We start from the raw sequence: 27149 nt of genomic DNA on the forward strand, positions 1-27149 counted from the left end.
GGGAGGAACGACTGCCAAAGAAAATTATGAAATGGATACCTACAGAAAACAGAAAAAGAGGAAGGCCAAGAACGACACGGATACAAGGAGTAAGGCGATCAATGAGTGTACGAGGATTAGAAGATGCAAAACTGTAATGATGGAAGATATTGGCAACAAGGCATCGGACAACATCGGAGGACGTTTTGTCCTCTAAAAGATCTAGAGGAAGATCTCCATTACGATGGTCGGACCAAATAAAGGACATGACTGGTTCCTCATTCTCCGAAGCAAAACAACACGCACAGAAGAAAGAGAACTGGACAGAAATAGTCAAACGACTTACATGACCTCCACTACATCCTTACGAAGAAGAACAGATAGAAGAGGAGGAGAAAAAATAATGGAATAACCACATACGCAGAATGGGGGAGATACGTGTGGTCAAAATAGCACGAGATAAATCACCAATCGGCAGAAGACGTATCGGCCGTCCGCGCAAAAGATGGAGTGACAACCTTCCATAGAGGTATCAATCCGCCAATGAACAAGCAGACTTGCTTATAAAGAGAAAGAAGAAGAAGAAGAAAAATCTATTTGGTTTTGTAATCTATAATAAATCTTACATCATTTACGATTGGTGAATCGACTGCAGAAGTAGGTGGTATCTACCTACTGCTACATTAAATTCTAATCTTAACATAAACTACCTACTTATTAATTATGTCGTCGTTAATAATATATAAGCTAATATAAGGTTAAGGTGAGAAATTAAACCATTTAATTAAGTCATTGCCTCACAGAACTTTCAAGATGAACTTCAGGATTGCTGCCTTATTGGTAAGTGTCTGGGTTATTTTTATTTCAAATCTTGTTTAACAGATTCTTCTGGTCCACTCCTGGTCATAGGTTTCCCATTCCGTTTTCCATATATGCCTTGTTTATGTGTTCTTGGTCTTACTAACTTACTTACTCCGTGGCGTTACAACCCTTCGTGGGTTTTAGCCAACTCAACAACATGCCTCCACTCTTCTCTGTCTTGAGCAACCTCCATTCAACTCTCCTCGTCCATAGCTTTCAGGTCTCCTGCTATATTATCTCGCCATCGGGGCCGAGGGCGTCCGCGTGGTCTTTTTCCAGTTGCGACTTCCTCCCAACCAGCTTTATTGTTCTTTGGTCGGAATGTCTTCTGAGGTGTCCAGCCCATTGGAGTGTTCTGAACTTTATTTCTCTTATTATGTTGGCGTCTGGGTAAATTTCTTCGAGCTCTTTGCATTATTGGTCGCCATTCAATTATTCCCTTTATTCCTTTTATCAAGTAATAGCCTAATAAAATAAAAAAAGTCAAAACGTAAATTCGTACAGGTTGAAACACATTTTATATCAAAGTTTAGGTGTATACAAAAGATATTTTTAAAAAAGTATCCAAATCATACAAGGGGATCATTGTTTAAATAATTAAAAAGGGGTCATTTTTGCAAAAAAATTACTTTTTTAACTGCTGAGGTCATTCAATTACTAATCAAAGTCAATAGGATTATTTTCTGTAAAGTTGAAGGGTAAATCTTTCACATAAGACTTACTTAATTAAATTTGACCCCCTCTTTATTAAAATAATTGTATATAAAGCTTTAAAAACACACTTGCAAAAAATTATTTTTAGCGTTTTAAATAAACACTATAAAATATCTTTTTTTACAGAAGAAGTTGTGCTATGTTATCAGTATTAAGCAAAAAAAATTGGTCAAAAAATATTTAATATTTTTTGAGATATTGAATTTGTTTATTAAATGTTACTATATTTTCAATTGCAAAAACGTGGTTGTTGCCAAAGAAATATTCACCTGAATAAGATCTCGTTATTTTGATTTTTATCGATAATTTCGATAAATGTATTTATAAATTCAAATTTCAACGAAACTCCCCCCTAAAATGGCATTTGAAAATTATTCAAATTTGTTTATATTTTGTTTTTTTAATAACGTCGCGGAGATTAAGTATTTTGAAATACCGTTTCGATAATTGGGTTCCTGGGAATTTTTTACTAATTAACAAAATTTTTTTGTCGTTTTTTCTTCTTCTTTTTTTTTCTTGGAGCTATATTACTACGGGCCCTTTTAGGGTTAAATTTCATTAAGAATATTGAATCTGTGAGTTGTAGATTCTAGACCTAAAAATATTAAGATTTAACTAAAATCTCTTAAATAAAATGTGGCTACTTACTGAGTTACAGGGTGTTTTATTTAAAAATTATTGTTACCAAGTACTTTAAAACTATTTGACGTATCCTTATCATACTTGGCAGAAAGTGTGGGTATTATACACCCTACTAAATTATGATTAATAATCGTTTCTAGCTAGTGCCAGAGGCGTACGACAGGGATAGTGAATGATTAACCCTTCCCAAATTCTACGCCACTGAGTGAATTACTATTTTAGCGAAATTTTTCAATTCTCTAATACTTTGTATGTAAATAACTTTATTGGTATCGATAAAGTCATTAGTTTGCAAGATATTGGAAGTTTAAAATGAATGAATTATTAATGAATCAAAATAACTATGCCATTTCATTTTAAACGTCCAATATCTCGAAAACTAATGACTTAATCGTTACCAGTAAAGAGTATATTATTTACACAAAAAGTATTGGAGAATCAGAAAATTTCGCTAAAATAGTATTTCTATCAGTGGCGCAGAATTTGGGAAGGGTTAACCATTAACTATCCCCTGTCGTACGCCTCTGGTAGTAGATTGAAACTTTTATTTATCACGTATTAGTAGATTGTAGAGTACTCACACTTTCTGCCAAGTATGATAAGGATACGTCAAATAGTTTGAAAGTACTTGGTAAAAATAATTTTTAAATTTTTAAATAAAACACCCTGTAACTCAGTAAGTAGCCACATTTTATTAAAGTGATTTTAGATCAATCTTAATATTTTTAGGTCTAGAATCTACAACTTGAGATTCAACATTCTTAATGAAACTTAACCCTAAAAGGGCCCGTAGTAGTATAACTTCAAGAAAAAAAAAAAAGAAGAGGAAAAGAAGACAAAAAAATTTGTTAATTAGTGAAAAATTCCCAGGAAGCCAATTATGGAAACGGCATTTCAAAATATTTAATCCCTGCGACGTTATTAAAAAAACAAGTTATAAACAAATTTGAATAATTTTCAAATGTCATTTTAGGGGGAAGTTTAATTGAAATTTGAATGTATTAATACATTTGTCGAAAATATACATAAAAATAAAAATAATAAGGTTTAATACAGGTGAATATTTCTTTGGCAACAACTGCGCTCTTGCAATTGAAAATAGAGTAAAACTGTAGAAACAAATTCAATATCTCAAAAAATATTAAATATTTTTGGACCAATTTTTTTTCAATTAATACTGATAACAAAGCGCAACTTCTCCAGTAAAATAATATATTTTATAGTGCTTATTTAAAACGCTAAAAATATTTCTTTGCAAATTTGTTTTTAAATTTTTATGTATAATTATTTAAATAAATAGGGGGTCAAATTTAATTTAGTAAGTCTTATGTGAAATATTTACCCTTCAACTTTGCAGAAAATAATTCTGTAGACCTTCATTAGTAACTGAATGACTTCAGCAGTTAAAAAAGTAATTTTTTGCAAAAATGACCACTTTTTAATTATTTAAACAATGATCCCCTTGTATGATTTGGATACTTTTTTGAAAATATCTTTTGTACCCACCTAAACTTTAATATAAAATTTGTTTCAACCTGTACGAATTTACATTTTGATTTACATGTAGTGTAATTTTATTTTACTAGACTATAAACCCTTCAAATAATATTAGATTAATGATATGTATGCAATGATAAATTTTTTGAAACAAGCACACCTATTTTTTAATGTTGGTGGAAAGAATAATAAGAAAAAGGCTAAAAGAATCAATAGTAGAGAATAGTAAAGATAACAGTTTAAAAAGTATCAGTTCGCATATGTAGTACCAGGAATAAGGAAAAATACCAGATGCAAAGAATAAAAACCAAATAGATACTTTTCTAATCGCAAAATAAGAGCAAATGTGTATAATGAAGATAATAATATACTATATAATCACCAAGTAGATGCACCTGTAATTAAATTGGTGGGCATCAAAATAAAGCAACTGATAATGAAAAACAAAAATAGAATAATAAAAATACGGGTATACATAAACCAATCTGATTAGCAACAAAGGAACAGAAGAAAACTTGCGAAGAAATTTCTGCCCTACTACCCTTGGTAAATCTTGGTCTGCTTAACAATTTTCTTCCATTCTGCCCTGTCGGATACTTTCCTTCGTCACTGCCTGATGTTTACGGTTTTATGATCTTCCTCTACGTCATCTATCCACATTTTACTGAGCCTTCCACTTGTTCTATTTCTTTGGGGCTTCCATCTCTTAATTACTTTTCTAGCTCGATTATCTGGCATCCTTTCTAAGTAACCTAGTCAGTTAAGTCTTTGTGACTTCACAAATCTAATAATATCTTGGCTCTGCATTAGTTCATCCAGCTTGCGGTTCATTTTAATTATTAACGAATCATCGCTGCAATGTGTTGATCCAAATATCTTTCTTAGTATTTTCTTCTTCTTTTTCTTCTTTTATATAGGCAGTACTGCCTGTTTTTCTTCAACGGTGCCTTTCATTCTGCCCCTAAGTTGTCAGTCCATATGTTCCTTGTGCGTCCTATACTTCTCCTGCCTAACGGTGATTTGTCCCTGGCTATTCTTACTATCCTTGATTCAGACATCCTGCTTATGTGCTCATTCCACTCTTCTTTTCTCTTCTTTACCCAGGTATTTATATTGTCTACCCCACATATGCGTCTGATTTCCTCACTTCTTACCCTATCTTGCAGTCCTTTTTCAGCAATCCTTCTTAAGATATCTTCGTGTTTTGCTTGTATCTGGTCTTGTTTCGGCCGTGTAAGTCATAACTGGCCTAGTAACTGACTTGTATATTCAGGCCTTTGTTTCCAATCTTAGGTGTTAGTTTTTCCAAATTGTGTCGTTTAGGCATCCGGCCGTTCTACTGGCTTTAATTATTTGGTCTTTTGCTTATCCTAGTATTTTGCGCTCAAATATTCACAATTTATTTTCATCAGTGGTTGAGAGTAGTTACTGAGAGTTGAGAGAAGTTACTATGTTGTGTATTCTAAGCTTATACTCAAGATTCGGTAACTTACATTTCATAAGTCTTTGTATGCATAAAACCACTACTTATTAGTGCTAAGAATCCGTGTTTGCACTTCTTGAGTGGTGATGTAATTTATTATTAAGCTTAGATACGGAAAAGTGGTGGCATATTCGTAGGTATGACCATATATAGACCAAATCTAGCAGCTTCCCGTTTCAGCTCTTAAGATTTTTTCGCTTTATACCGTTTTGTTCCGGCTTATTATGGCAACAACACCGTATATGCACATATAGATTTTGTAGTAATACAGCCGTTCGTGTCCAATTTTCTAACAAAAGCTTCCAAAGTTAGTAGTTAGTAGTTTCCATAGAAAGTATGATTCCTACTTTCCAATCTTCTGGGATGACTTGTAGTGTCCATATGAGGTTGATTCGTTTGTGGCCCAGTGATATTAGTAATTTCTTCGTCTTCTTCAGCCTGTTTGCATCCACTCCTGGACAAAGGGCACTCCATAATTTCTCAATTCTTAAAATAAAAAGAAAAGAATTCCTCTCATTGGCTGTATACCATAATAAAAAATTACTAAGAAAGTAAAAATCTTCTCTTGTAGGTAGATGGTATATAATTTATTAAAATTTTCTAAAAAGATCCAAGTTGGACTTAAAGTTGGTACATCACTAGTACAAAACAAACGTTTTTGGACTAATCAGTCCATCGTCAGGTTAAAAACCTAAAATAAGTAAACCACTGTATAAAAAAGCAAAGTTGAAATTTTGACTGTTAAAAAGTTAGGAAAAATTTAAACATGTGATTACTTACTTCAGATACAAAGTAGTTGGAACTAGCTACATAGGTAGGTCGAATGACCTTACCAGTATAAAAATTAAGCCATTTCGGTTACATCGATGGCGACAATGAGTCGATGTTATAAGAATACAAATTAGTGATACTATAATGGAGTCTTCATCTTGGCTTCAAACTGACAGACTGAAATTTGACATTGAAAGAATATTGACAAGACCTTCAAGATAGGGAATTTTATTTGTATATAGTTATTTTTTATTGTAAAGATGCCAAAAATTCTAAATGATTGAATTTAATTAACTATTAAATAAATTAATGAGATTGAAACCGTTTAAATTAAAAATAACATAGAATTATTAATAATAATTCTTTGACTATTGAAAGCGTAAATTTTGCCTGCAAGGTAATGGCGTCACTTGTTCGAAAAGAAGAAAAAAATAAAGAAAAAATGGAAGAAAATTAAACGATAATTTATTAAATGAAGAATATAAGGAAAAGTATAAATGCTTAAATATGGAGTTTGACTGTTATATGTAATTTCAGTAAATTTAAAAAAGCCTTTTTATACAGTAGTTTACTTATTTTAGGTTTTTAACCTGATTATTGACTGATTAGTCCAAAAACGTTTGTTTTGTACTAGTGATGTACCCACTTTAAGTCCAATTTGGATATTTTTAGAAAATTTTAATAAATTATATATACAGTATGTCCCTGTAAGTTGTATCCATATGGAAAACTTTTTTATTATTCATTTTACGAAAAAAAGTTATTCTTCATAAAAAGCTCTGCATATTCCAAAACCTAAGATTCAACCATCAGATATAAAATTTTATGAATATTATACGAGGTATGTCAAAAAGTTTGAATTTCACTCAAGAGTAAAGTAGCTTTATTTTTCACAATATTGAAAATTGCTATTATGAAAAGTTGTTTGGAAATAAAAACTATATTCTAATATGCAATTACCTCCTTCTAATTGAAAATTTTTTTTTTTAATTACGGATAACTAACATTATTTTCAGTTAGTTCAATTCTGATAACTCTTTTATTATTAATTTTACGAAAAAAAGTGATTCTTAATAAAAAGTTCTGCATGGTCTGAAACCTAAAATACAACCATCTTATGTCAAATTTTATCAATTTTATACAAGGTATGTCAAAAAATATGAATTTGGCTCAAGAGTAAAATACCTTTATTTTTCACAATATCGAAAATTGTTATTATGAATAGTTAATAAGAATTAAAAACCACGTTTCAGTATGTAATTACATCCTTCTAATTGAAATATTTTGAACTAAAAAGGTACTTTACTTTTGATCGAAATTTATCTTTTTTGACATACCTCGTATAAAATTGACATAAGGTGGTTGTATTTTAGGTTTTAGAGTATTTTAGACCATGCAGAACTTTTTATTAAGAATCAGTTTTTTCGTAAAATTAATAATAAAAGAGTTATTAGAATTAAAATTACTGAAAATAAGGTGTCCATAATTTTTCAAAAAAAAAAAAATTTTAATTAGAAGGATGTAATTGCATATTAGAATATAGTTTTTAATTCCAAACAACTTTTCATAATAGCAATTTTCAATATTGTGAAAAATAAAGCTACTTTACTCTTGAGTGAAATTCAAACTTTTTGACATACCTCGTATAATATTTATAAAATTTTATATCTGATGGTTGAATCTTAGGTTTTGGACCATGCAGAGCTTTTTATGAAGAATAACTTTTTTTCGTAAAATTAATAATAAAAAAGTTTTCCATATGGATACAACTTACAGGGACATACTGTATATTATCTACCTACAAGAGAAGATTTTTACTTCCTTAGTAATTTCTCCATTCTTCTCTGTTTTGTGCTACTTGGTGCCAGTTTCCATTTTTGCTTTGATGTCGTCTAGCCATTGTTTTTGTGGTCTTCCTATACTACGGCTGTGCTCGCGTGGTCTTCAATGTACCGGGTGTCCCAATAAGAATGGCTATCGCCCATATCTCAGGGACCGTTTATAGTACAACTGTGAGAAAAAAATATTTATAACAAAAGTTGCTCCGGGAAATGCCTGGAAATTATTTTCATAATTGTAGGTTGTAGGTGAGATATCCCTGAGACGGCATACTTTTTTTTTAAATGTTTTGTAATCGATAACCGATAGAGTTAGACATGTAATAAAAATCAACGTCAGTGCTAGGACCATTTACATAAATATAATATTATTTTTTAACAACCTACATAATATATTTTTTTTCTAAAAAAATAAATTGTAAAGTATTACATGTGCCATCTCACCCACATACATGTGGGTAAGATGGCATACCCTTGAAATAAAGGCACTAATCTCGACATGTCACAAATAATTTTTTTTGTAGTCTTGGGTACACCGGCACATTCGGAATATGACCACTTGCCACAAATTTGGTATCTTAGTCAGGTTTCTCGAGAACGAGATAATGAAAAGAGGCCATTACAAAAAATGCAAGCAGCATCTTCCTCGTCACTTGTTTCAACATCGACGGAATCGATTTTGTCGGTTCGAATTCCTCTTAAAACGATCCATAACTGTAACGATAAACTTCAATCATACGAGAAAAATAATGCAGTGTAAAAACGCATAAGGGTGAGATGGCATACCTATGCCATCTAATCCACATGCTTACTATGCCATCTAAGGCAACATTGCAATCATACCGTTTTTTAACCTAATTTTTCTTAAGCATATTTTTAAGATATAAATCGATACAGGCGTGATAGGCATAAGGTAAAAGAACATCACAAAATTTAAAAACTTAACTCGGGTGTAAAGACTCGCGAATTATAATGTGATACAAAAAAAGTCAATAAATATTTTGTCCTACTTAATTAACATTCCAAAGGCTACTGCTGTCAAAATAAAACTAACATGCATAAGTTCAACAATGTTGACAAATTTTAACTTAAGAAACTGAAAACTGTCACACTAGGCATCAAATTTGCAATAGTTTACGAAAAACGCGTGATATGCCATCTCAGCCAGAATACCGTCTCAGGCATACTTCCCCTAATTGAATATAAAAAATTAAAAAATTAAAATTTTACAAGATTTGCCTAATGAAAGGGCACACGAAATCTGATAATCATATTTTTCATAAAATTCTGCGCATATTTTATTTTACAAGTTTAAGTCTACCTTTGCAAATAAGAGGTGGGCGTGAGTGGGAACCTTGTTATGAAAAAATGGCTGTAAATCCGGTTCTGCTAAATCGAATTTTGCAAACTTGGTCTTGTTGAAAACAGCTCTTTTTCTTCAATGTAAAAGTTATAATTTCAAAACAGCCTATTCAGTATTATGCCAGCTAGGATGCGTTATCTAATTATTTTCAGAAATCTAGTTTTCTTTGGAAAATATTAAGTACAAGTATGCATTTTTAATCATGTATTACAAAATTAGATCAAATTAGCAACAGAATAGCGAAAACCGCATGTCGATATCTTTTTTCTATCTCGAGATATCTTAAGAAACGTGTAAATTTTAAACCCCTAATGGGGTTTCGTATTCTCTGGATTATTTTTTCTCAAGTAGGCCTAGCTGCAAAAACAAGGTCTTTAATCCGTCCCCATACCTAAATTAAAGTGAAATACCAAACCGTCGCCACACCAAATAGTTAAATCTGGTGATAGTCAGATAATTGGACCCTTTCTTTTCGATAATGCTATAATTAGTGAACGCTATCGAATTTTTTAAGGAATAAATTGCCTCTTCTTCTGGAAGATGTACCGCTAGCAGTTCGTAGGTCCATGTTGTTTCAGCACGATGGTTGTCCGGCGCATTTTTCCAGAGTAGTAAGAGATTTTTTAGATGAGTAAGTCGCTGATAGATGGATAGGACGTGGAAGCAAATTTTTTGGCTAGCCAGATCACCAGATTTAACTCTTTTAGACTTTTATTTATGGGGCGGATTAAAGACCTTGTTTTTGCCGCTAGGCCCACTACTCGAGAAAACATGATCCACAGAGTAGGAAACGCCATGCGAAACATTGCGAGAGCAGAAATTGAGACTGCTGTTCAATATACTCTTAAAGAGTGAATACTTGCATCGAAAATTATGGGCCATAATTTGGATATTTGAGTCGTCACTAAGTAGTTGTTTTTATTTCTTTGTTATATTTTATAGTGTTGTTTGTCCTATTGTTGTTTTAATTAATACACGCTGATATCAAAAAAATGTTTCTTTGTTTTTTCCACAGCACACTACCTTTTCTTAACTTCGTTTACCGGTGACAGTAACAGTTATGTTTAAAATTTACACGTTTGTTAAGATATCTCGAGATAGAAAAAAGGTGTCGACATGCGGATTTCGCTATTCTGTTGCTAATTTAATCTAATTTTGTAATACGGGAATAAAAATGCATAGTTGTATTTAATATTTTCCATTGAAAACTAGATTTCTAAAAATAATTAAATAACGCCTCCTAGCTGGCATATTACTTAATATGCTGTCTCGAAATTATAACTCTTACATTGACGAAAAAGAGCTGTTTTCAACAAGACCAAGTTTGCAAAATTCGATTTAGCAGAACCGGACTTACAGCCATTTTTTCATAACAAGGTTCCCACTCACCCCTACCTCTTATTTGCAAAGGTAGACTTAAACTTGTAAAATCAAATATGCGCAGAATTTTATGAAGAATACGATGATAGGATTTCCAGTGCCCTTTCGTTTGGCAAATTTTGTAAAATTTTGATTTTTTAATTTTTGATATTCAATTACGCCCTCTAGCGGTGAATCTACAATTATGAAAATAATTTCCAGGCTTTTCCCGAGGTAACTTTTGTTATAAAATATTTTTTTCTCAAAGTTGTACTATAAACGGTTCCTGAGATATGGCCGAGAGCCATTCTTATTGGCACACCCGGTACGTGTACGAGTATAATATAATTCTGTACTGTATAATAATCTTCAACAATGCTTACTATCTGGTTTTTGTCATTTATAATGATTCCGTTTTTCTATTTTATTTGATGTCGGCCTTTGCCGTATTTAGTTAGTAATTTAATTAAAAAATTTTTAGATCTTGATGGCTGCGTTTGCGTGTCTAACTCAGTCTTCACCGCTACCGGATTCAGAACCTAGGCCCCTACCAAAGGACTCATCTAGAGGACCCATAATAAGACCACAGAAACACCACTAATGTTTATATGACTCTACGTATTCCACTTGTCGCACCAACTGGAACTATTTTTGGATAGTAATCAAAGAAGTACTTGTGTCACAAATAAATATGTACTAAACACATGTTTTCTTCCTTTTCTTTTAAAACCAGCTAAAATTTGATACTCTTTTTTACTACAAAAATATGCTTGCGTCATTCAAGATTTCTGACGTCAGAGCATTGCGAAAACATTACAATATGACTTTTCATCATGGCTATGATTCTTACCATGCTAGAGATAGTAGAAGACTTCTATATAAAACACTATGTACAAATAAATTGGATTTAAACCCGACAGAACATACAGAACAAAAAATTATATTATCAATCAAGGTTCAGAAGATATTCCCGATATATCAATGCGCTAAAAATCGGAGGATCTGCTCTCATCAGGGTAATCAAACAGCTCTTCAATATAATACTTAGACAACCAACACATACCAGCTGAATGGAATAATTCTATAACGCTCCTTATACACAAGAAAGGAGATGAGACAGACATTGAAAACTATAGGCCAATCAGCCTTCTAACCACCTGTATAAAAACCACCTGTATAAATAATTTGCCCGAATAATCACTGCTTGAATTGATTGAGAACAAACTAGAAACATGCCAACCAAGAGAACAGGCAGGTTTCCGCCCTGGGTATGGTACAAATGACCACCTAACTTGTCTAAAGGCCCTAATCAAAAAAACTATAGAGTACCACCGACCGCTGGTACTAGTATTTGTTGACTATTACAAAATCTTTGACACTATCAAGATGGTAGCCATCTTAAGAGCTTTGAGAGAATTGACTACCGATATACCAGCATTATTCACCATATTTATGCAAATGCCACAACAGAAATAAACCTCCACACTCAAAGTAAAAAAATAAATCTAAAAATGGGAGTTAGACAAGGAAATACCATGTCATCAACAGTGGCGGCCGGTCAGGGTCGGCAGTGCCGACCCACACATTATGGACACATTGTAGATTTTCTAAATATTTAATTTAATCCAGAGTTGATGATATTTGTTTCTGTAAAATAAAAAAAATCTGTGAGATAGTACAGACTAAATTTAATTCATTGTTTTTAAAAGAATTCGATCAATCCGATACGTTACGTGATCCCTACGCGTAAGAAACTTTCAAATTAATAATCCCAGCTGTGCATCCGATTGCGATTGTATGAATTCTTTTTTATAAGATCAGCTTCGCTTCGACGGCAAGCCGTCCCTAGATCTACGATTTGAAGCGCTGCGCTGTCGAATATTAGACAACCAATTATACATTTCACCAAAATTTCACCCGTATTTGAATGGCAGGGTCCGGCACATAAACAATCTGCCGATCGGTGATAGGTAGACACAGCAGCAGGCAAGCCACGTACCCTGCTAAAGTGCGCTCGGGATTAACTTAATTATGAAATAAAGTAGCTTTTGGAATTTTAAATCTCGGTTAGTTTTCACTGTAGCAGATTTTCGTAAACAGCTTTTGGAAATTTTTAATTTTATTTTATTAAAAAAGGCGACAATTTTGCAAGTGATGATATTATCTCGATTCGTGAAACAATCGGTTTGAAAACTTTACTAAATGATTATTCTTTTAATATTTTTTTTACATATTTTTAAGAAAGTGTTTACCCAAACTGATGTGATATTCAATGTTGTTAAAAATCAGTCAACTGACATTATTTATTCCAAAAATAGAATAACAAAGCTGGTAAAAAACCTCAGAGATAGTAATTTTCAATATAATATACGCAGTGACGTTTTGGATTCGCTTGATATTTCCGAACACCCCCAAAAAATACAAAAGTATGACACAGATCTCGAAAAACAAGTATATTTTAAAATTTTTGATACTATTATTATTTGTGCAAATAGATACTCATTTTTTTCAAATTTTGAAGATTTGCAAATTTTTGAAGTTTTGCAAAAATTTAAAAGTTACCCCAAAGAATTTTCAAAATATCTATTAGACAAGTGTATTAAAACTATGTATCATTCTTTAATCAAATAGACAACTAAAGAAATGAATTAAAAGTTTTATATTAGACCAGGGCTCATCTGTAAAAATATTAGCATATTTGGACATTGAGAGGTGACTCAAATTTTTTTGCAGAAATTGCTTGAAAATAAATCAAATAATAATATTTGAGTTATCCTCCCTTTCAAAAAGGTCCGGAACATTGTTTAAATAATCAAAATGTCAAAAAATGAAGGAAAAATTCGATTTTTTTCTTCGTTTTTTGATTATAACTTATAAAGTATTCATTTCCGAGAAAAGTTGTATTGACATAAAAGTTGCGTAATTAAATTTCCTACAATATAGAATTGGTTAAGAATATAAAAAATAGTCACCCTTGTTGCAAAATAGCAATAATTGCGAAAAAAACATACAAAAACAAGTATTCGCATTTTACGTTTTTCAACCATTTATGCTACACTTAGGACCTTCGTATTTCACCCAGAAAAACATTATGATACAGTAAAATAATACTGTAAATTTCATTAAGATCGGTTTAATAGATTTTGCAAAATAAATTTTGAAATCCAGCTTTCGCAAAAAAATTCATTTTTTCAAAATGTTACAGGACTGAAAATAAAGCAGATAGCAAGTTGAATTTTTTTTTGCTTATAGAAGTGTACTGTACCTTTCATTTGCAATTTTGCAGAATTAAAATCGATTAACTACCACGGCGTCAGAAATTTTTTTAAATAAACATTCATTATTGGTGCTACGCGCAGGACAGTGGATAGTTTGCTCTTATTGGGCATTCCAATGACCTTTGATAATGATTGATACATTTTAATTTTTATTACATTTCGGTATAAATAAATAAATTTGTTTATTGCAAAATAAAAACACATACTCTATCCTTTGAAATAACAGTTTTATTAGCAAAAACTTTATTGTTTATATATTTTAACTTGGAGAATAAAAGTTTATTATTTTTAAACATATGCAATTGTTTAAACAATATTTCACAAACAATAATAAAATTAGTTTGATTTTTGTGGAATTAAAATATTAAAATACAACAAAATATAGAGTAAGAAAATAATATATTAGATAAAGATTAAAAGAAATTTTGGTGAAAATCAACTTGTGTGAATCGAACACCGCTGTCCTGGGCGTAGCAGCAAAAATTAATGTTTAATTAAAAAATTTCCTGACGCCGTGGTAATTAATCGATTCTAATTTTGAAAATTGAAAATGAAAGGTACAGTTCACTTCTATAAGCAAAAAAAAAATCAACTTGCTATCTGCTTTATTTTCAGTCCTGTAACATTTTGAAAAAATGAATTTTTTTTGCGAAAGCTGGATTGCATAATTTATTTTGCAAAATCTATTGAACCGATCTTAATAAAATTTACAGTATTGTTTTACTGTATCATAAAGTTTTTCTGAGTGAAATATGAAGGTCCTAAGTGTAGCATAAATGGTTGAAAAATGTAAAATGCAAATACTTATTTTTGTATTGTTTTTTCGCAATTATTGCTATTTTGCAACAAGGGTGACTATTTTTAAAATTATTTACCAATTCTATATTGTAGGAAATTTAATTATGCAACTTTCATGTCAGTAAAATTTTTCTCGGAAATGAATACTGTTACAGTTATAATCAAAAAACGAAAAAAAATCGAGTTTTTCCTTAATTTTTTGACATTTTGATTATTTAAACAATGTTCCGGACCTTTTTGAGAGAGAGGATCTCAAATATTATTATTTGATTTATTTTCAAGCAATTTCTGCAAAAAACTTTGAGTCACCTCTCAACGTCCATCTCAAAACAGATGCGCCCTGAACTGTATGCTGATCCAAATATTTTCGGAAGATGGGATAAGTTACAAAATATGTATAATTTTATATACTGCAATTCATTGCAACAAACTGTTCCCGAAATTAATAAATTATTATCATGAATTCTCCCATTGCTACCAACTTTTGCCTTAAGGTGATACAGTAGCGATCAACAGGTAGCAACAAATGCGGTCCAAGATTCCGAAAGTTCTACGAACTTTCAAAAGTGAGGCAACAGTGCGTCTGTGATTCGCCACTGACAGTGACGTTTATACTATCCAAAACAATAATTTTTATACAGATAGGGGCGAAATGTTGCCAAGTCAGTGACGTTCGATTTCTTGTTAAAAAAAATCGATTTTTGGTAGTTTCAATGTGACACAAAGTCTAGGCACGGGATAAAAAAGTTTATTTGAAGAAAGTGTATTTTTTTGTCTTTCTTAATGGCGGTACAGACTCCTTTTTGCAATATTTTATTTAGTTATAGAGTAATTACCACATACTACCATATTTCTGAAATTGGGCTCTGTATCGTCATTCTTTATTATATTACGAATAAGTGTGCCAAATATCTCCACAAAATATTCAAAATTACAGCCGCAATCTTGGATCGCGTTTGTTGCTACCTGTTGATCGCTACTGTTTCCTCTTAAATGAACGGGATTTCTCTTGTCTCAAAAGTGTCAAAACGTATTGTCGAAACACCATGAAACAAAAGAGTATGTCAAGCTTTTCTCAAATGTCATTAGAAAAAAACTATTAAAATATCTCCAACACATTAATAAATTTTACGATGATGTTATAACCCATTTTGCTACGTCCAAACAACATAGACTAAAGTTAATTTATAAACATGTTTAGGATCTAAATCTAAATCTAATGTGAAAAAAACAAAAAAAAACAAAAAAAAATAAATAAAAAAAAACAAAAACCAAAAATCAAAAATCTTCTATGATGATTGAAGCCTTTCAATTAGATGGTATACCTATCTGAGGAGACAAAAACCTTTCCGACCCTGTCCCTAAAGCCACGAGCCGCCACTGGTCATCAAAACTATTCAATGCCATAATGCAGCATGCACTCCAGATATTAGAATGGGAAAACAGCGGTTTGACCAGTGGCGGCTCGTCAGAGGAGGCAAGGGAGGCTTAGCCTGCCCATAAATTTTTTACACACGCTACACTGTTTTGTTTATCTTGAATCGCGAAAAACAACAAGCACTCTCACTATTATACAACTTGTAAATTCCATATTATCACTAAATATCCATACGTACGGAGCATTAGCATTAGAACGCATGATTGCGTCTCAGTTTTTTTATTATTGCTGTAGGCAGGACCTGGGTTATCTCGAGATGCATGAACGGAGCCGAGAAGCCGGCCAGCCTCCGTTGCTAATGCTCCGTGCAGCGCAGCAGGCGTTTAAGGAGACCCGGTTTCCTAACAGTGGCATCTACGGTGCCATCACACGATGACCGGAGATTTACCAACGGAGGCTAACTAGCTTCTCGGTTCCGTTGCCGTTGCGTGCATCTCGGGACAACGAATTTTAGGGTCCTGACTAAAAATAATGAAAAATCTAGAAGTGCGAATTTTGTTACGAAATTTGGTATTTGGTGTTAGAATAATTATTGGAACAACTTGTTCAAATAACTTTTTCCGATATTTGTAACGCAAAGCAAAATATCGGTAATTTATCATGTTTTTGGATTCGCAGTAGGCCGCGTTTAGAATTAAAAAAATTCAGTTGAGTATCTTAAAAAATGTGAACCTTCAACCTGTACGGACTGCAAAACTTCAAATCTGTACCTATTTATTTTGATATGCATATCTATTTACGCAGATGGAATTGTTAACAAATAAACGACATAAACTTTGGTATTAAACTTTTACAATATTATTAGACTAATTATTTTTAAAATGATATGATATTATGAAATTATGAATTATGATGATATTATGAAATGTAAATAAAAATGGTCAAAAAATGGGGCCTTACATTACATTTTTTGGCGCATTTTTTTGCTAGTGCAAATGTGTCTACATATTTTAGAGTTATAGCCTCCCCTATTGTAAAAATCACGAGCCGCCACTGGGTTTGAATGTCGATAACGAAAGGATCAACTACCTGCGATTTGCAGATGACATAAGTAGGATCGGAAATAAACTTCGGGGAAACTCAAATGATGACAAATTTAGAAATTTAGTACCTGGCTGACCATTGAAACTAGAAAACTGGCATATCGAAACAGTTGACAAATACATCTATCTGGTCCACGAAATACAAATAAAGAGTGGATATATATAACGGGTCAAGTGACAAAAAATCAATATTTCTGTTTTTTCCATTATAATGGTCTATGCAATAATGCCGTTAATCTGTATTATGGACCAAGTGACAGTTGCATTGGAAACAGCTCTAAATAAATTCAACAGATAGCGTCCGCCGTATAGTGTTCCGTCTCCTGATAAAAACTCATTTTTCTCGATTGTGTATATCTCTTGTGTGTCTCTTGGCCCGTTATATATCTCCACTCTTCAAATGCGTAGAGACAACCAAACGTGCGAATTATCTAGAAGAATAGGTTTAGGATGAGCAGCGTATGGCAAACTAAGAGACATGTTCAAGGAAAACATCCCAATAAAGCTAAAAGAAAAAGCATTTAACCAGTGCGTACTTCCGGTGCTCACTTATGCAGCTGAAACTCTGACATTGACTAAAGTATCAATAAGAAAATTACAAGTAGCACAACGAAAAATAGAAAGATCCATGCTTGGCTTAACTTTGAGAGACATAATACGCAATGATGAGATAAGGTGAAGAACTGGAGTGGAAGACGTCATAAAATGCATTACGAAGTTGAACTGGAAATGTGCAGGACACGTCGCAAGACAGAGATACAACAGATGGTCAAAGAAGATTTACTGTAAAGATAATATCTACACTTGCTAGCAAGAAAATCGACTCACTCGATGAATTGTAGTTTTTGCTTACTAGTTTTATAATGTGTTACTTTGGATTAAAATAACTAAAGCAAAAAAGGATAAAGGAGTTGATAGTCAAGACGTATGAATCATAGAAAAATTATAATGGCGTCAAATATCGACAGCTTGCAAAAATGGTTGTGTCTATGTTTTATAGACCTGACAAAGGCTTTCGATCGCATCCAAGTCAAAGACGTCTTACACCTACCGTATAGAAGAAACATACCAATCAATATTATACAAGTCATCGAAAACATCTACTCCTATAATCTAATACAGGCAAAGCTAAATGGAAAAGTAACACAGTTTATACCAGTACAAAGCGGAGTCAGACAAGGTGACTCGATAAGCCCACTGCTCTTTAATCTAATAATGGACGAAATAATACAAGCAGTACGTAAAGGTCATGGTTGGGGAACAAAGAAATTGGTGGGAAAATAATAAAGCAGAAAGTCAGAAAGCAAGGTTTAGATATCTGGGAATAGATATAACTAGTTACGGAGATGTTGAAGAAGACGTACGACAACAAAGCTTAAAAGCAAGTAAAGCGGCAGGATCTCTTAATGACACAATCTGGAAGAACAAACACCTAAGACAAGACACAAAAGTAAGAATCTGTAAAGCAGCAATTAGACCTATTATATTGACATACACGGCGGAGATAAAACCTGACACATGTAAAACGAGGCGACTACTAGAAACAACAGAGATGAAAACACTTCGACGAATATCAGGGAAAAGTCTGCTGGATAGGGAGAGAAACGAAAACATAAGAAGAGCATGCAATGTAGAAGACATAAATGGATGGGTGACAAAACGGAAACAGGAGTGGAACGAACACATTAGTAGAATGGCAGAGGATAGGATAGTACGAATAGCACGAGATAAGTCACCAAATGGACAAAGAAGTATTGGCAAACCAAGAAAAAGATGGTGCGATAATTTAAACAATTTAGGAGGCTAATATTGAAGAACAAAGAGGCTTTAAAACCTACATACAAGAATGAAGAAGAAGAAGAAGCCTAATACGAACATAAAAAATCAGGGACATATGCAGTGGGTTTTGGAATCAAAATTTTATCCCATTTAATAATATATACCAAAATCTATCTGATTTTACAGTCTATTATAATTTTTACATCATTTACGATTAGTGAAACGAATGCAGAAGTAGGTGGTAACTGCCTACCGGCACATTAAATTCAATTCTAATTTTAACATAAACTGCCAACTAATGAATTATGTCGTCGTAAATAATATCTAAGCTAATAAAGGAGGTGAGAAATTAAATCATTTAATTAAGTCATTGCCTCACACAAGATCCAAAATGAACTTCAGGATTACTGCAATATTGGTAAGTATCTAGCTTATTTTTATTCAAATCCTATTTAACAGATTCTTCTGGTCCAGTCCTGGACATAGCCCTCTCAATTGTCATCATTATTTTTGCCTTATCCCTATGCGGGGTCGGTTTCCCTAATTGCAATTTCTCCACATAATTTTATCTTGGGTCATATCAATATAATTCCCTTTACTAACATGTCCTGCCTAATCGTCTCCCCTCAGATCTTCTTTGGTCTTGCTCTCCTACTCCTTCCAGGAATCTGCACTTCAGCTATTCTTCGTATTGGGTGATTAACGTCTCGACGTTGAACAAAGGCCTCTCAATTTGTTTTCCATATTCAACTGTCATGGTCATGAGCTATCTGGTGCCAGTTTCTTCCCGTCTTCCTATGCCTTGTTTATGTGTTCTTGGTCGCCATTACATTAGTCCCTTTATTTCTTCGCAAGTAAATCCTTCAAATAATATTACATTAATGATATGTATACAATGATCAATTTTTTGGGACAGCTTGTTTTTTAATGTTGGTGGATAGAATCGCCTAATAAGAAAAAGGCTAAAAGGATCAATAATAGAAAGAAAAGTTTAAAACAGCATCAATTCGCATTTATGCTATATCAGGAATAAAGAAAAATATCAGATGCGAAGAATAAAAACCAAATAAATATCTACTGATCTGGAAATAGAGAAATAATATAGAAATGGTAGGAATATCTTAATGATATATAGGGTGTAACAAAAATACAGGTCATAAATTTAATCACATATTCTGGGACCAAAATAATTCGATTGAACTTAACTTACCTTAGTACAAATGTGCACATAAAAAAGTTACAGCCCTTTGAAGTTACAAAATAAAAATCGATTTTTTCCAATATATCGAAATCTGTTAGAGATATTTTATTGAAAATGGACATGTGGCATTCTTATGGCAGTAGTATCTGAAAAATCAAATTACAGTTAAATTTAGACACCCCATAAAAATTTTATGGGGGTTTTGTTCCTTTAAACCCCGCCAAACTTTTGTCTACGTTCCAATTTGATTATTATTGTAGTACCATTAGTTAAACAAAAAAGGTTTGAAAACTTTTTTGCCTCCTAGTACTTTTTCGAAAAGTCGAGTTTTATCAAGATATTTTGAATATTTGTCAAATCCTCCACATATTTGTATATGGTTAAGTACGATTATGGAGACTTGGTAATAATATGAAAATTTATTTATGATTTACTATACATTTTTAGGTATATTTTGAACCATATTAAAAAAGAAGCCACATCTCGATAAAAGGTGCCTTATCAAAAAAATACAAAGAGGCAAAAAAGTTTTTAAAACACTGTGTTTAACTAATGGTATCGCAGTAATAGTTTAATTGGAACGTACACAAACATTTGGGGGGTTTAAAGGAACAAAACCCCCATAAAATTTTTATGTAAACATATTAAAAAAGAAGCCGCAACTCGATAAAAACTGCCTTATCAAAAAAATACCAAGAGCCAAAAAAGTTATAAAAATATTGAATTTAACTAATGGTACCACAATAATAATTTAATTGGAACGTACACAAAAGTTTGAGGGGGTTTAAGGGAACAAAACCCTCATAAAATTTTTATGGGGTGAACAAATTTCACTATAATTTTTCTGTAAGATGCTCCTGCCATAAGAATGCCACATGTCCATTTTCAATAAAATATCTCTAACAGATTTCGATATATTGTAAAAAATCGATTTTTATTTTGTACCTTCAAAGGTCTGTAACTAGTTTTATGTGCACATTTGTTTGTACTAAGGTAAGTTAGGTTCAAACGAACTATTTTTGGTGCCACAATATGTGATTAAATTTATGACCTGTATTTTTGTTACACCCTGTATTAAATGATAAGGACAAGCTACCCCACAAAAAATTAAAGACGCAGAGACATAAACACTTACAAGATGTAGGAGATAATTCACCAAGCCAAGAACAAAACAAGTCGAAGAAATAATGAAAGAGCTGAAAAATAACAAATACTCTGGAAGTGATCACGTACAAGCCAAGATTCTGAAGTAAGTTTGAAAATTTCTAAATGAATGGATATACAAAATCAAAAAGAAGACAAAGAAAAATTAATAAATACCAAGAGATTTTAAAGAAGGAATTGTTTGCACATTACACAAAAAGCTAGAAACACGACCTACTAAAGGTAGCACTATTCATCGACTTTAAGCAAGTATAATATGTATGATAGAATAAAGAGGATGCAATTAAAGATGTTTGTCGAATAAGGAAAGACATGAAAATTAGGCAACATGATACAGAGAACAGAGTCGAAATAAGCAATCAAATATCGGAAAAATTTATAATAAACCAAGTAGTATGTCAGATTTGTCATCCTTACTCTTCAACGTATGCCTGAACAAAGTAATGCGTGAAGCAAAAATTAATAGAGGACGACATATTTCGGCTGGCATGAGGAAAAATTAACTACCGCAGATATTAAAGAGACTAGTAAGCCAGCGAACGTAATCATCATCACACAGCCAAAGTCCACTGTCGGACATAGGCCTCCCGAAGATGTCTCCACCCTTCTTTGTCCTGGGCAGCTGCAATCCAGTTTGTCGCTATTCTTTTAATTTCGTCAGTCCATCTGGTAAGTGGCCTTCCACAACTTTGCCTGTCTGCCCTTAGCCGCCACGCCAAAATCTTCTTTGTCCACCTGTTGTCTCTACGTCTTGCGACGTGTCCTGACCATTTCCACTTCAACTCCGTAATGCGTTTTATTATGTCTTCCACTCGAGTTCTTCGCCGTAACTCATCATTTCGTATTCTGTCTCTTAAAGTTAGGCCAAGCATGGATCTTTCCATTTTTCGTTGTGCTACTTGTAATTTTCTTATTGATATTTTAGGTTAATTTTAGTGTTTCAGCTCCATAAGTAAGCACCGGAAGTACGCACTGGTTAAATGCTTTTCTTTTTAGCTTAATTAGGATGTTTTCCTTGAACATGTCTCTTAGTTTGCCATACGTTGCCCATCCTAAAGCTATTCTTCTAGATAATTCGCATGTTTGGTTGTCTCTTGATTGTCTCTACTTATTTTTATTTCGTGGCCCAGATAGATGTATTTGTCAACTGTTTCGATATGGCAGTTTTATAGTTTCAATGGTCCTCTAGGTACTAAATTGGTCATCATTTTAGTTTTAGATAGATTTTAGCGAACATAATACTCTAAATAAATTAAACCCAACCAAAATATATGGAATCTACGAATGACAAATTCAGAAATGAAGAGAATTGTATCTTTTTCTTGTGCCACTCCTATCGGAGATTGGAAATCATCAAGGCTATCCTGACCTCGTTTACAGCAGACCTAAAGAGTATATTAGTGGTATAGCCAAACCACTCTCTCAAATTCCGCAACCATGACGTTTTTCTACGGCCTGGATTCCATTTTCCTTCTATTTTTCCTTACATTATATTTTGAAGTAATGCGTATTTATGTCCTCTCATCGGGTGACCCAAATACTCGAGTTTTCTTCGTTTTATCGTTAACAAAATTTCTGGGTTTTTTCCTATCCTTCGTATTACTTCACAGTTTGTGAATTTTTCAACCAAACTTATCTTCAGCATTCGACGGTAGGACCACATCTCAAAAATTTCAATATTTTTTATGTTTTTCTGTTTGAGAGTCCAGGCCTCTACAGCATATAATAGCGTGTTAAATAATTAGCCTCTTAGCATTCTTAATCGTAGAGGGATGCTTATATCTCTGCTGCAAAAGAATTTTTCATCTTTATGAATATATTCATATTCATCATATTTGCCTAGTTCTCGCAAATTCTTGTCGTCTTTTTTCATTCGTCCATGATCCATATCCCTTTTTTGTCTGTTGTTTTGTTTTAATAATTTTACTATCTTTGTGGTTTAACTTGTATTTAGTGTATTAACTCATATTTTTACTCTTATCTTACTATTTCCCCTATTTTTCCTGCTTTTCTAAATGTAGATACAGTTTTTGGATGGGAGAAAAGCATTGAATTCGCAACCGTCATCGCTTCACCGAAAAAAACTCAGGCGTTTGAGGTACACTTTCAACCATACTTTCATGAGAATACTTTCGATTTCATAAGTTTTCACTTCTGTCGGCACTCCCCGAGTCCCAATTTTGTATCTTTCAATCATTTTCTACACACCCTTCGTCTCTTTTCCTCAACTTTTCCATATCTCTCTCTCTCTCTCTCTCTCTCTCTCTCTCTCTTGTCGTTTCCCCATTACTGAGGATCGTGATTTCTTCCAATATTCTTAACAATGTTTCTCCATTGATCTCTATCTTCAGCTGCTCTAAGAGCTTCGCAGAATGAGTTTCCAGCTGAATGCTTTATTTGGTCAGACCATCTAGTTGGTGATCACCAAACTGTCGTCACCTCTGCAAACACGTGACCAAAGAATTGCAGAATTCGTTGCAGACATATTGTGGACAGCGTTTTTTAATTGGGTTGAGTTGGTTTAGAATGGAAACGTTTGTCCTATGAGCTATCCAAGGTATGCGCAGCATTCTTCTCCAGCACCACATCTCAAAGGCATTAATTTTTTGGCGCTCGCATGCGCGAAGAGTCCAAGTCTCTGCTCCGTATAGAAATATTGAGAATACAAGGGCATTCGCCAGTCTCATCTTGATATTTTGAGAGATAGATCTGTCTTGCCAAACTTTAGTTAGGCGACTCATCGCATTTTTTGCCATACCATTACGTCTCCAAACTTCTGCTTCACAGTTACCATCGTTAGTTATACTAGACCCGAGATAGATAAAGGTGTTTACTATCTGGTATTCCTGTAACATGTTAGTCAGTTGAATAGTGTCGAATCTGTCGACCACCATTATTTTTGTCTTAGATTTATTGATTTTCAGACCAACTTTATTGCTTTCGTACTCAACTCTTCGCAGAAGATCAAACATTTCTTGCTCATTTGCTTCTGTAACTGTAGTGTCATCAGCAAATCTTAAATTGGAGATTTTCCTACCAGCTATTGTTACTCCACCGGCCCATCCATCTAAAACCATCCGCATGACGTGTTCACCATAAATGTTAAATAAGTCAGGTGACAACAAGCATCCTTGTCTAACACCTCTCTCGGTCTTGAATTGGTTTGAGAACTTCTGATCTAGTCGTATTGTCGCTATATTAGACTGGTACAGATTTTTAATAAGTGTCACCAGGTGCATTGGTGCGCCTATTTCTATTAAAATTAACCACAGATTTATCCAGCTTACACAATCAAATGCCTTTTGATAGTCAACGATGCATTTAATCATAGGTACTTGAAATTCTCTAGACTTTTCAATGAGTTAAAAAAATACCAAGTTTCTTGTAAAAGGTATATATTAAAATACCCTAAATAAGGGTCACAATACAAAACGTTTTCGGATTAAGGAATCCATCGTCAGTGTTTAAAAGCCAAAATTTGCATGCCTGAGCCACCAAAATGTATCGGGTAAAAATCCTTTAAATGTAAATAATAAGGATGTTTTACATATTTATATAAAATTCATTGGATGATATAGATAAACCTGGATGTTACCCAGGGCAACACAGGACTCTCCCCACGTGGTTGGAACTTTTTTTTTTGGAGAAAACCTCACATATTGGATTTCAATGGCCAACTCCATTGAAATCCAATATGTGAGGTTTTCTCCAAAAAAAAAGTTCCAACCACGTGGGGAGAGTCCTGTGTTGCCCTGGGTAACATCCAGGTTTATCTATATCATCCAATGAATTTTATATAAATATGTAAAACATCCTTATTATTTACATTTAAAGGGTTTTTACCCGATACATTTTGGTGGCTCAGGCATGCAAATTTTGGCTTTTAAACACTGATGATGGATTCCTTAATCCGAAAACGTTTTGTATTGTGACCCTTATTTAGGGTATTTTAATATATACCTTTTACAATAAACTTGGTATTTTTGTGATTTATGGTATACAGCCAGCTACAGGAAGTTTATTTTCCTCGTGGATTTTTCAATGAGTTGTCAGGTTCAGGATTTGTTCCCTTGTACTTTACCCTTTACAAACCCCGCTTGTTCCTGAGGTATTTGGTAATGTAGATAGGTTTTTAAGCTGTTTTTGATGATATGCAACAAGATTTTATTAGCATGTGTTATTAGTGACAGTGTGCGGTAGTTTTCACATCTGGTAGTAGTTCCTTTTTTGTGTAGTGGGATATAAATTGAGGTACACCAATCAGATGGCCATTTTCCTGAATTCCAAACAGCGACACATATAGAATGGATGATATGCAATCCTTTGTCTCCTAGTAACTGTAGTATTTCACATGGTATTCAATTAATGCCTGGGGATTTATTTCTCTTTAGCGAGAAAGTTTCATATAACAACCAACAAAATCATCATAGCCAGAATGATCGCCAACGTTCAAAATGAACAGGTACCCTAAAAAGATCACTCTTTTGATAAAGATCTTCTTCTTCTTTCAGTACCTTGTTCGAATATCGAATGTTGGCGATCATAAGGCAATAATAACTTTGTTCACAGCAGCTCTAAACAGATTAGAGGTGGTGTCTTGATACCACTCTTAAGGATTTTGGAGCCAGGATGTTCTTCTTTTGCCTAAGACTCTCCTTTCGGTGATCTTGCCCTGTATTATGAGGTGTAGAAGGTTATACCTCTCTGGATGTCTCATTACATGACCGAAATATTGTACGTTTCGAATTTTTATCGTTTTTGTTATTTCTGTGATATTTATTGTTCCATGTAAAACTATTTTATTTCTTATTCTATCATTTCAAACTAATCAAAAACATTTTTAGATCTTCGTGACTGCGTTTGCACCTTTAACTCAGTCTTCACCAGCACCGGATTCAGAACCTCTATTACTACAGGGAAATGACGCATCTAAAGAAATAGATCTGGTAGCATGCGAAGAAGATCCTTCAGTATGTCCCAAAACAAGAGGATTAGGATTTATTGGTATTCTAACAGGAGCAGCAGATATATTTAAATCTGGTCTAAATGCAGGTATTGGAATTGTTAATAGTGTCATAGGTAATGCAGATCCAACAGAAGCTGAAAATGTTAGCGTGACTCCACAGCCACGACAGATTATTATTTCACAACCACCAAAAGTTCAAGTTGCACAAGCACAAGTGCATGTTCAACAACGACCACAAGTTCATGTTGCACCACCAAAAGTTCAAGTTCAACAACGGCCTCAAGTTATTGTTTCACAAACAAAAGTCCTTGTTCCATCACCACAAGGTCATGTTCCACAAGGGCCACAAGTTATTGTTGCACCACCACAAGTTCTTGTTCCCCAAGGACAACAAATTATTGTTTCACAAACAAAAGTTAATGTTCCACAATCACAAGGACATGTTCCACAAGGGCCACAAGTTATTGTTGCACCACCACAAGGTCATGTTCAACAAGGACAAGTTATTGTTTCACAAGAAAAAGTTTATGGTGCACCACCACAAGGACCACAAGTTATTGTTGCACCACCACAAGGTCATGTTCCACAAGGATCACAAGTTATTGTTTCACAAACAAAAGTTAATGTTCCACCACCACAAGGTTATGTTCAACAAGGACCACAACTTATTGTTGCACCGCCACAAGGTCATGTTCAACAAGGATCACAAGTTCTTGTTGCACGACCACAAATTCTTGTGTCACAACGGCCACAAGTTCTTGTTGGACCAGCACAAGTTCATGTTAGACCACATGGAGTTATAAATGTTTATGGGGTTCCACAGCAACAGCAAATTCTTGTTCGACCACCTGGAGTTATAAATGTTTATGGGCGTCCACAGCAACAGCAAGTATTTGTTCCACCTGGAGGTACCTTTGGTTAGTAATTAATGAAAGGAGTATTGTTGTCACAAATAAATATGTATTAAGCACATAA

General features: G+C 33.4%; 1 protein-coding gene across 3 annotated transcripts; it reads left to right on the forward strand.

Moving 5' to 3' along the window:
* Positions 1-674: 674 nt before the first annotated feature.
* On the forward strand, positions 675-27149 carry LOC114330668 (basic salivary proline-rich protein 1-like). 3 transcript variants are annotated; one of them, XR_007700718.1, is made up of 2 exons: positions 675-819; positions 10989-11212. XR_007700718.1 is itself a non-coding variant. In XM_050661672.1 (2 exons), exons 1-2 carry the CDS (start codon positions 793-795, stop codon positions 27094-27096), a joined length of 1071 nt encoding a protein of 356 aa, XP_050517629.1. In that variant the 5' UTR covers positions 737-792; the 3' UTR covers positions 27097-27149. The 3 variants fall into 3 exon arrangements, 2 of the variants coding, with proteins under 2 accessions (XP_050517629.1, XP_050517628.1); XM_050661672.1 differs by lacking the exon at positions 10989-11212 and adding an exon at positions 26053-27149 and having other exon boundaries at positions 737-819; XM_050661671.1 differs by lacking the exons at positions 675-819; positions 10989-11212 and adding exons at positions 19095-19261; positions 26053-27149.

Source organism: Diabrotica virgifera, chromosome 9 (assembly GCF_917563875.1).
Source record: "Diabrotica virgifera virgifera chromosome 9, PGI_DIABVI_V3a".
Taxonomy (NCBI): Eukaryota; Metazoa; Arthropoda; class Insecta; order Coleoptera; family Chrysomelidae; genus Diabrotica; species Diabrotica virgifera.

Coding starts and splice junctions, on each gene's coding strand:
- LOC114330668 (XM_050661672.1), top strand. CDS start 793: ATGAACTTCAGGATTGCTGCCTTATTG. Junction 820..26,052: donor TCAGGATTGCTGCCTTATTG/GTAAGTGTCTGG, acceptor AAACATTTTTAG/ATCTTCGTGACTGCGTTTGC.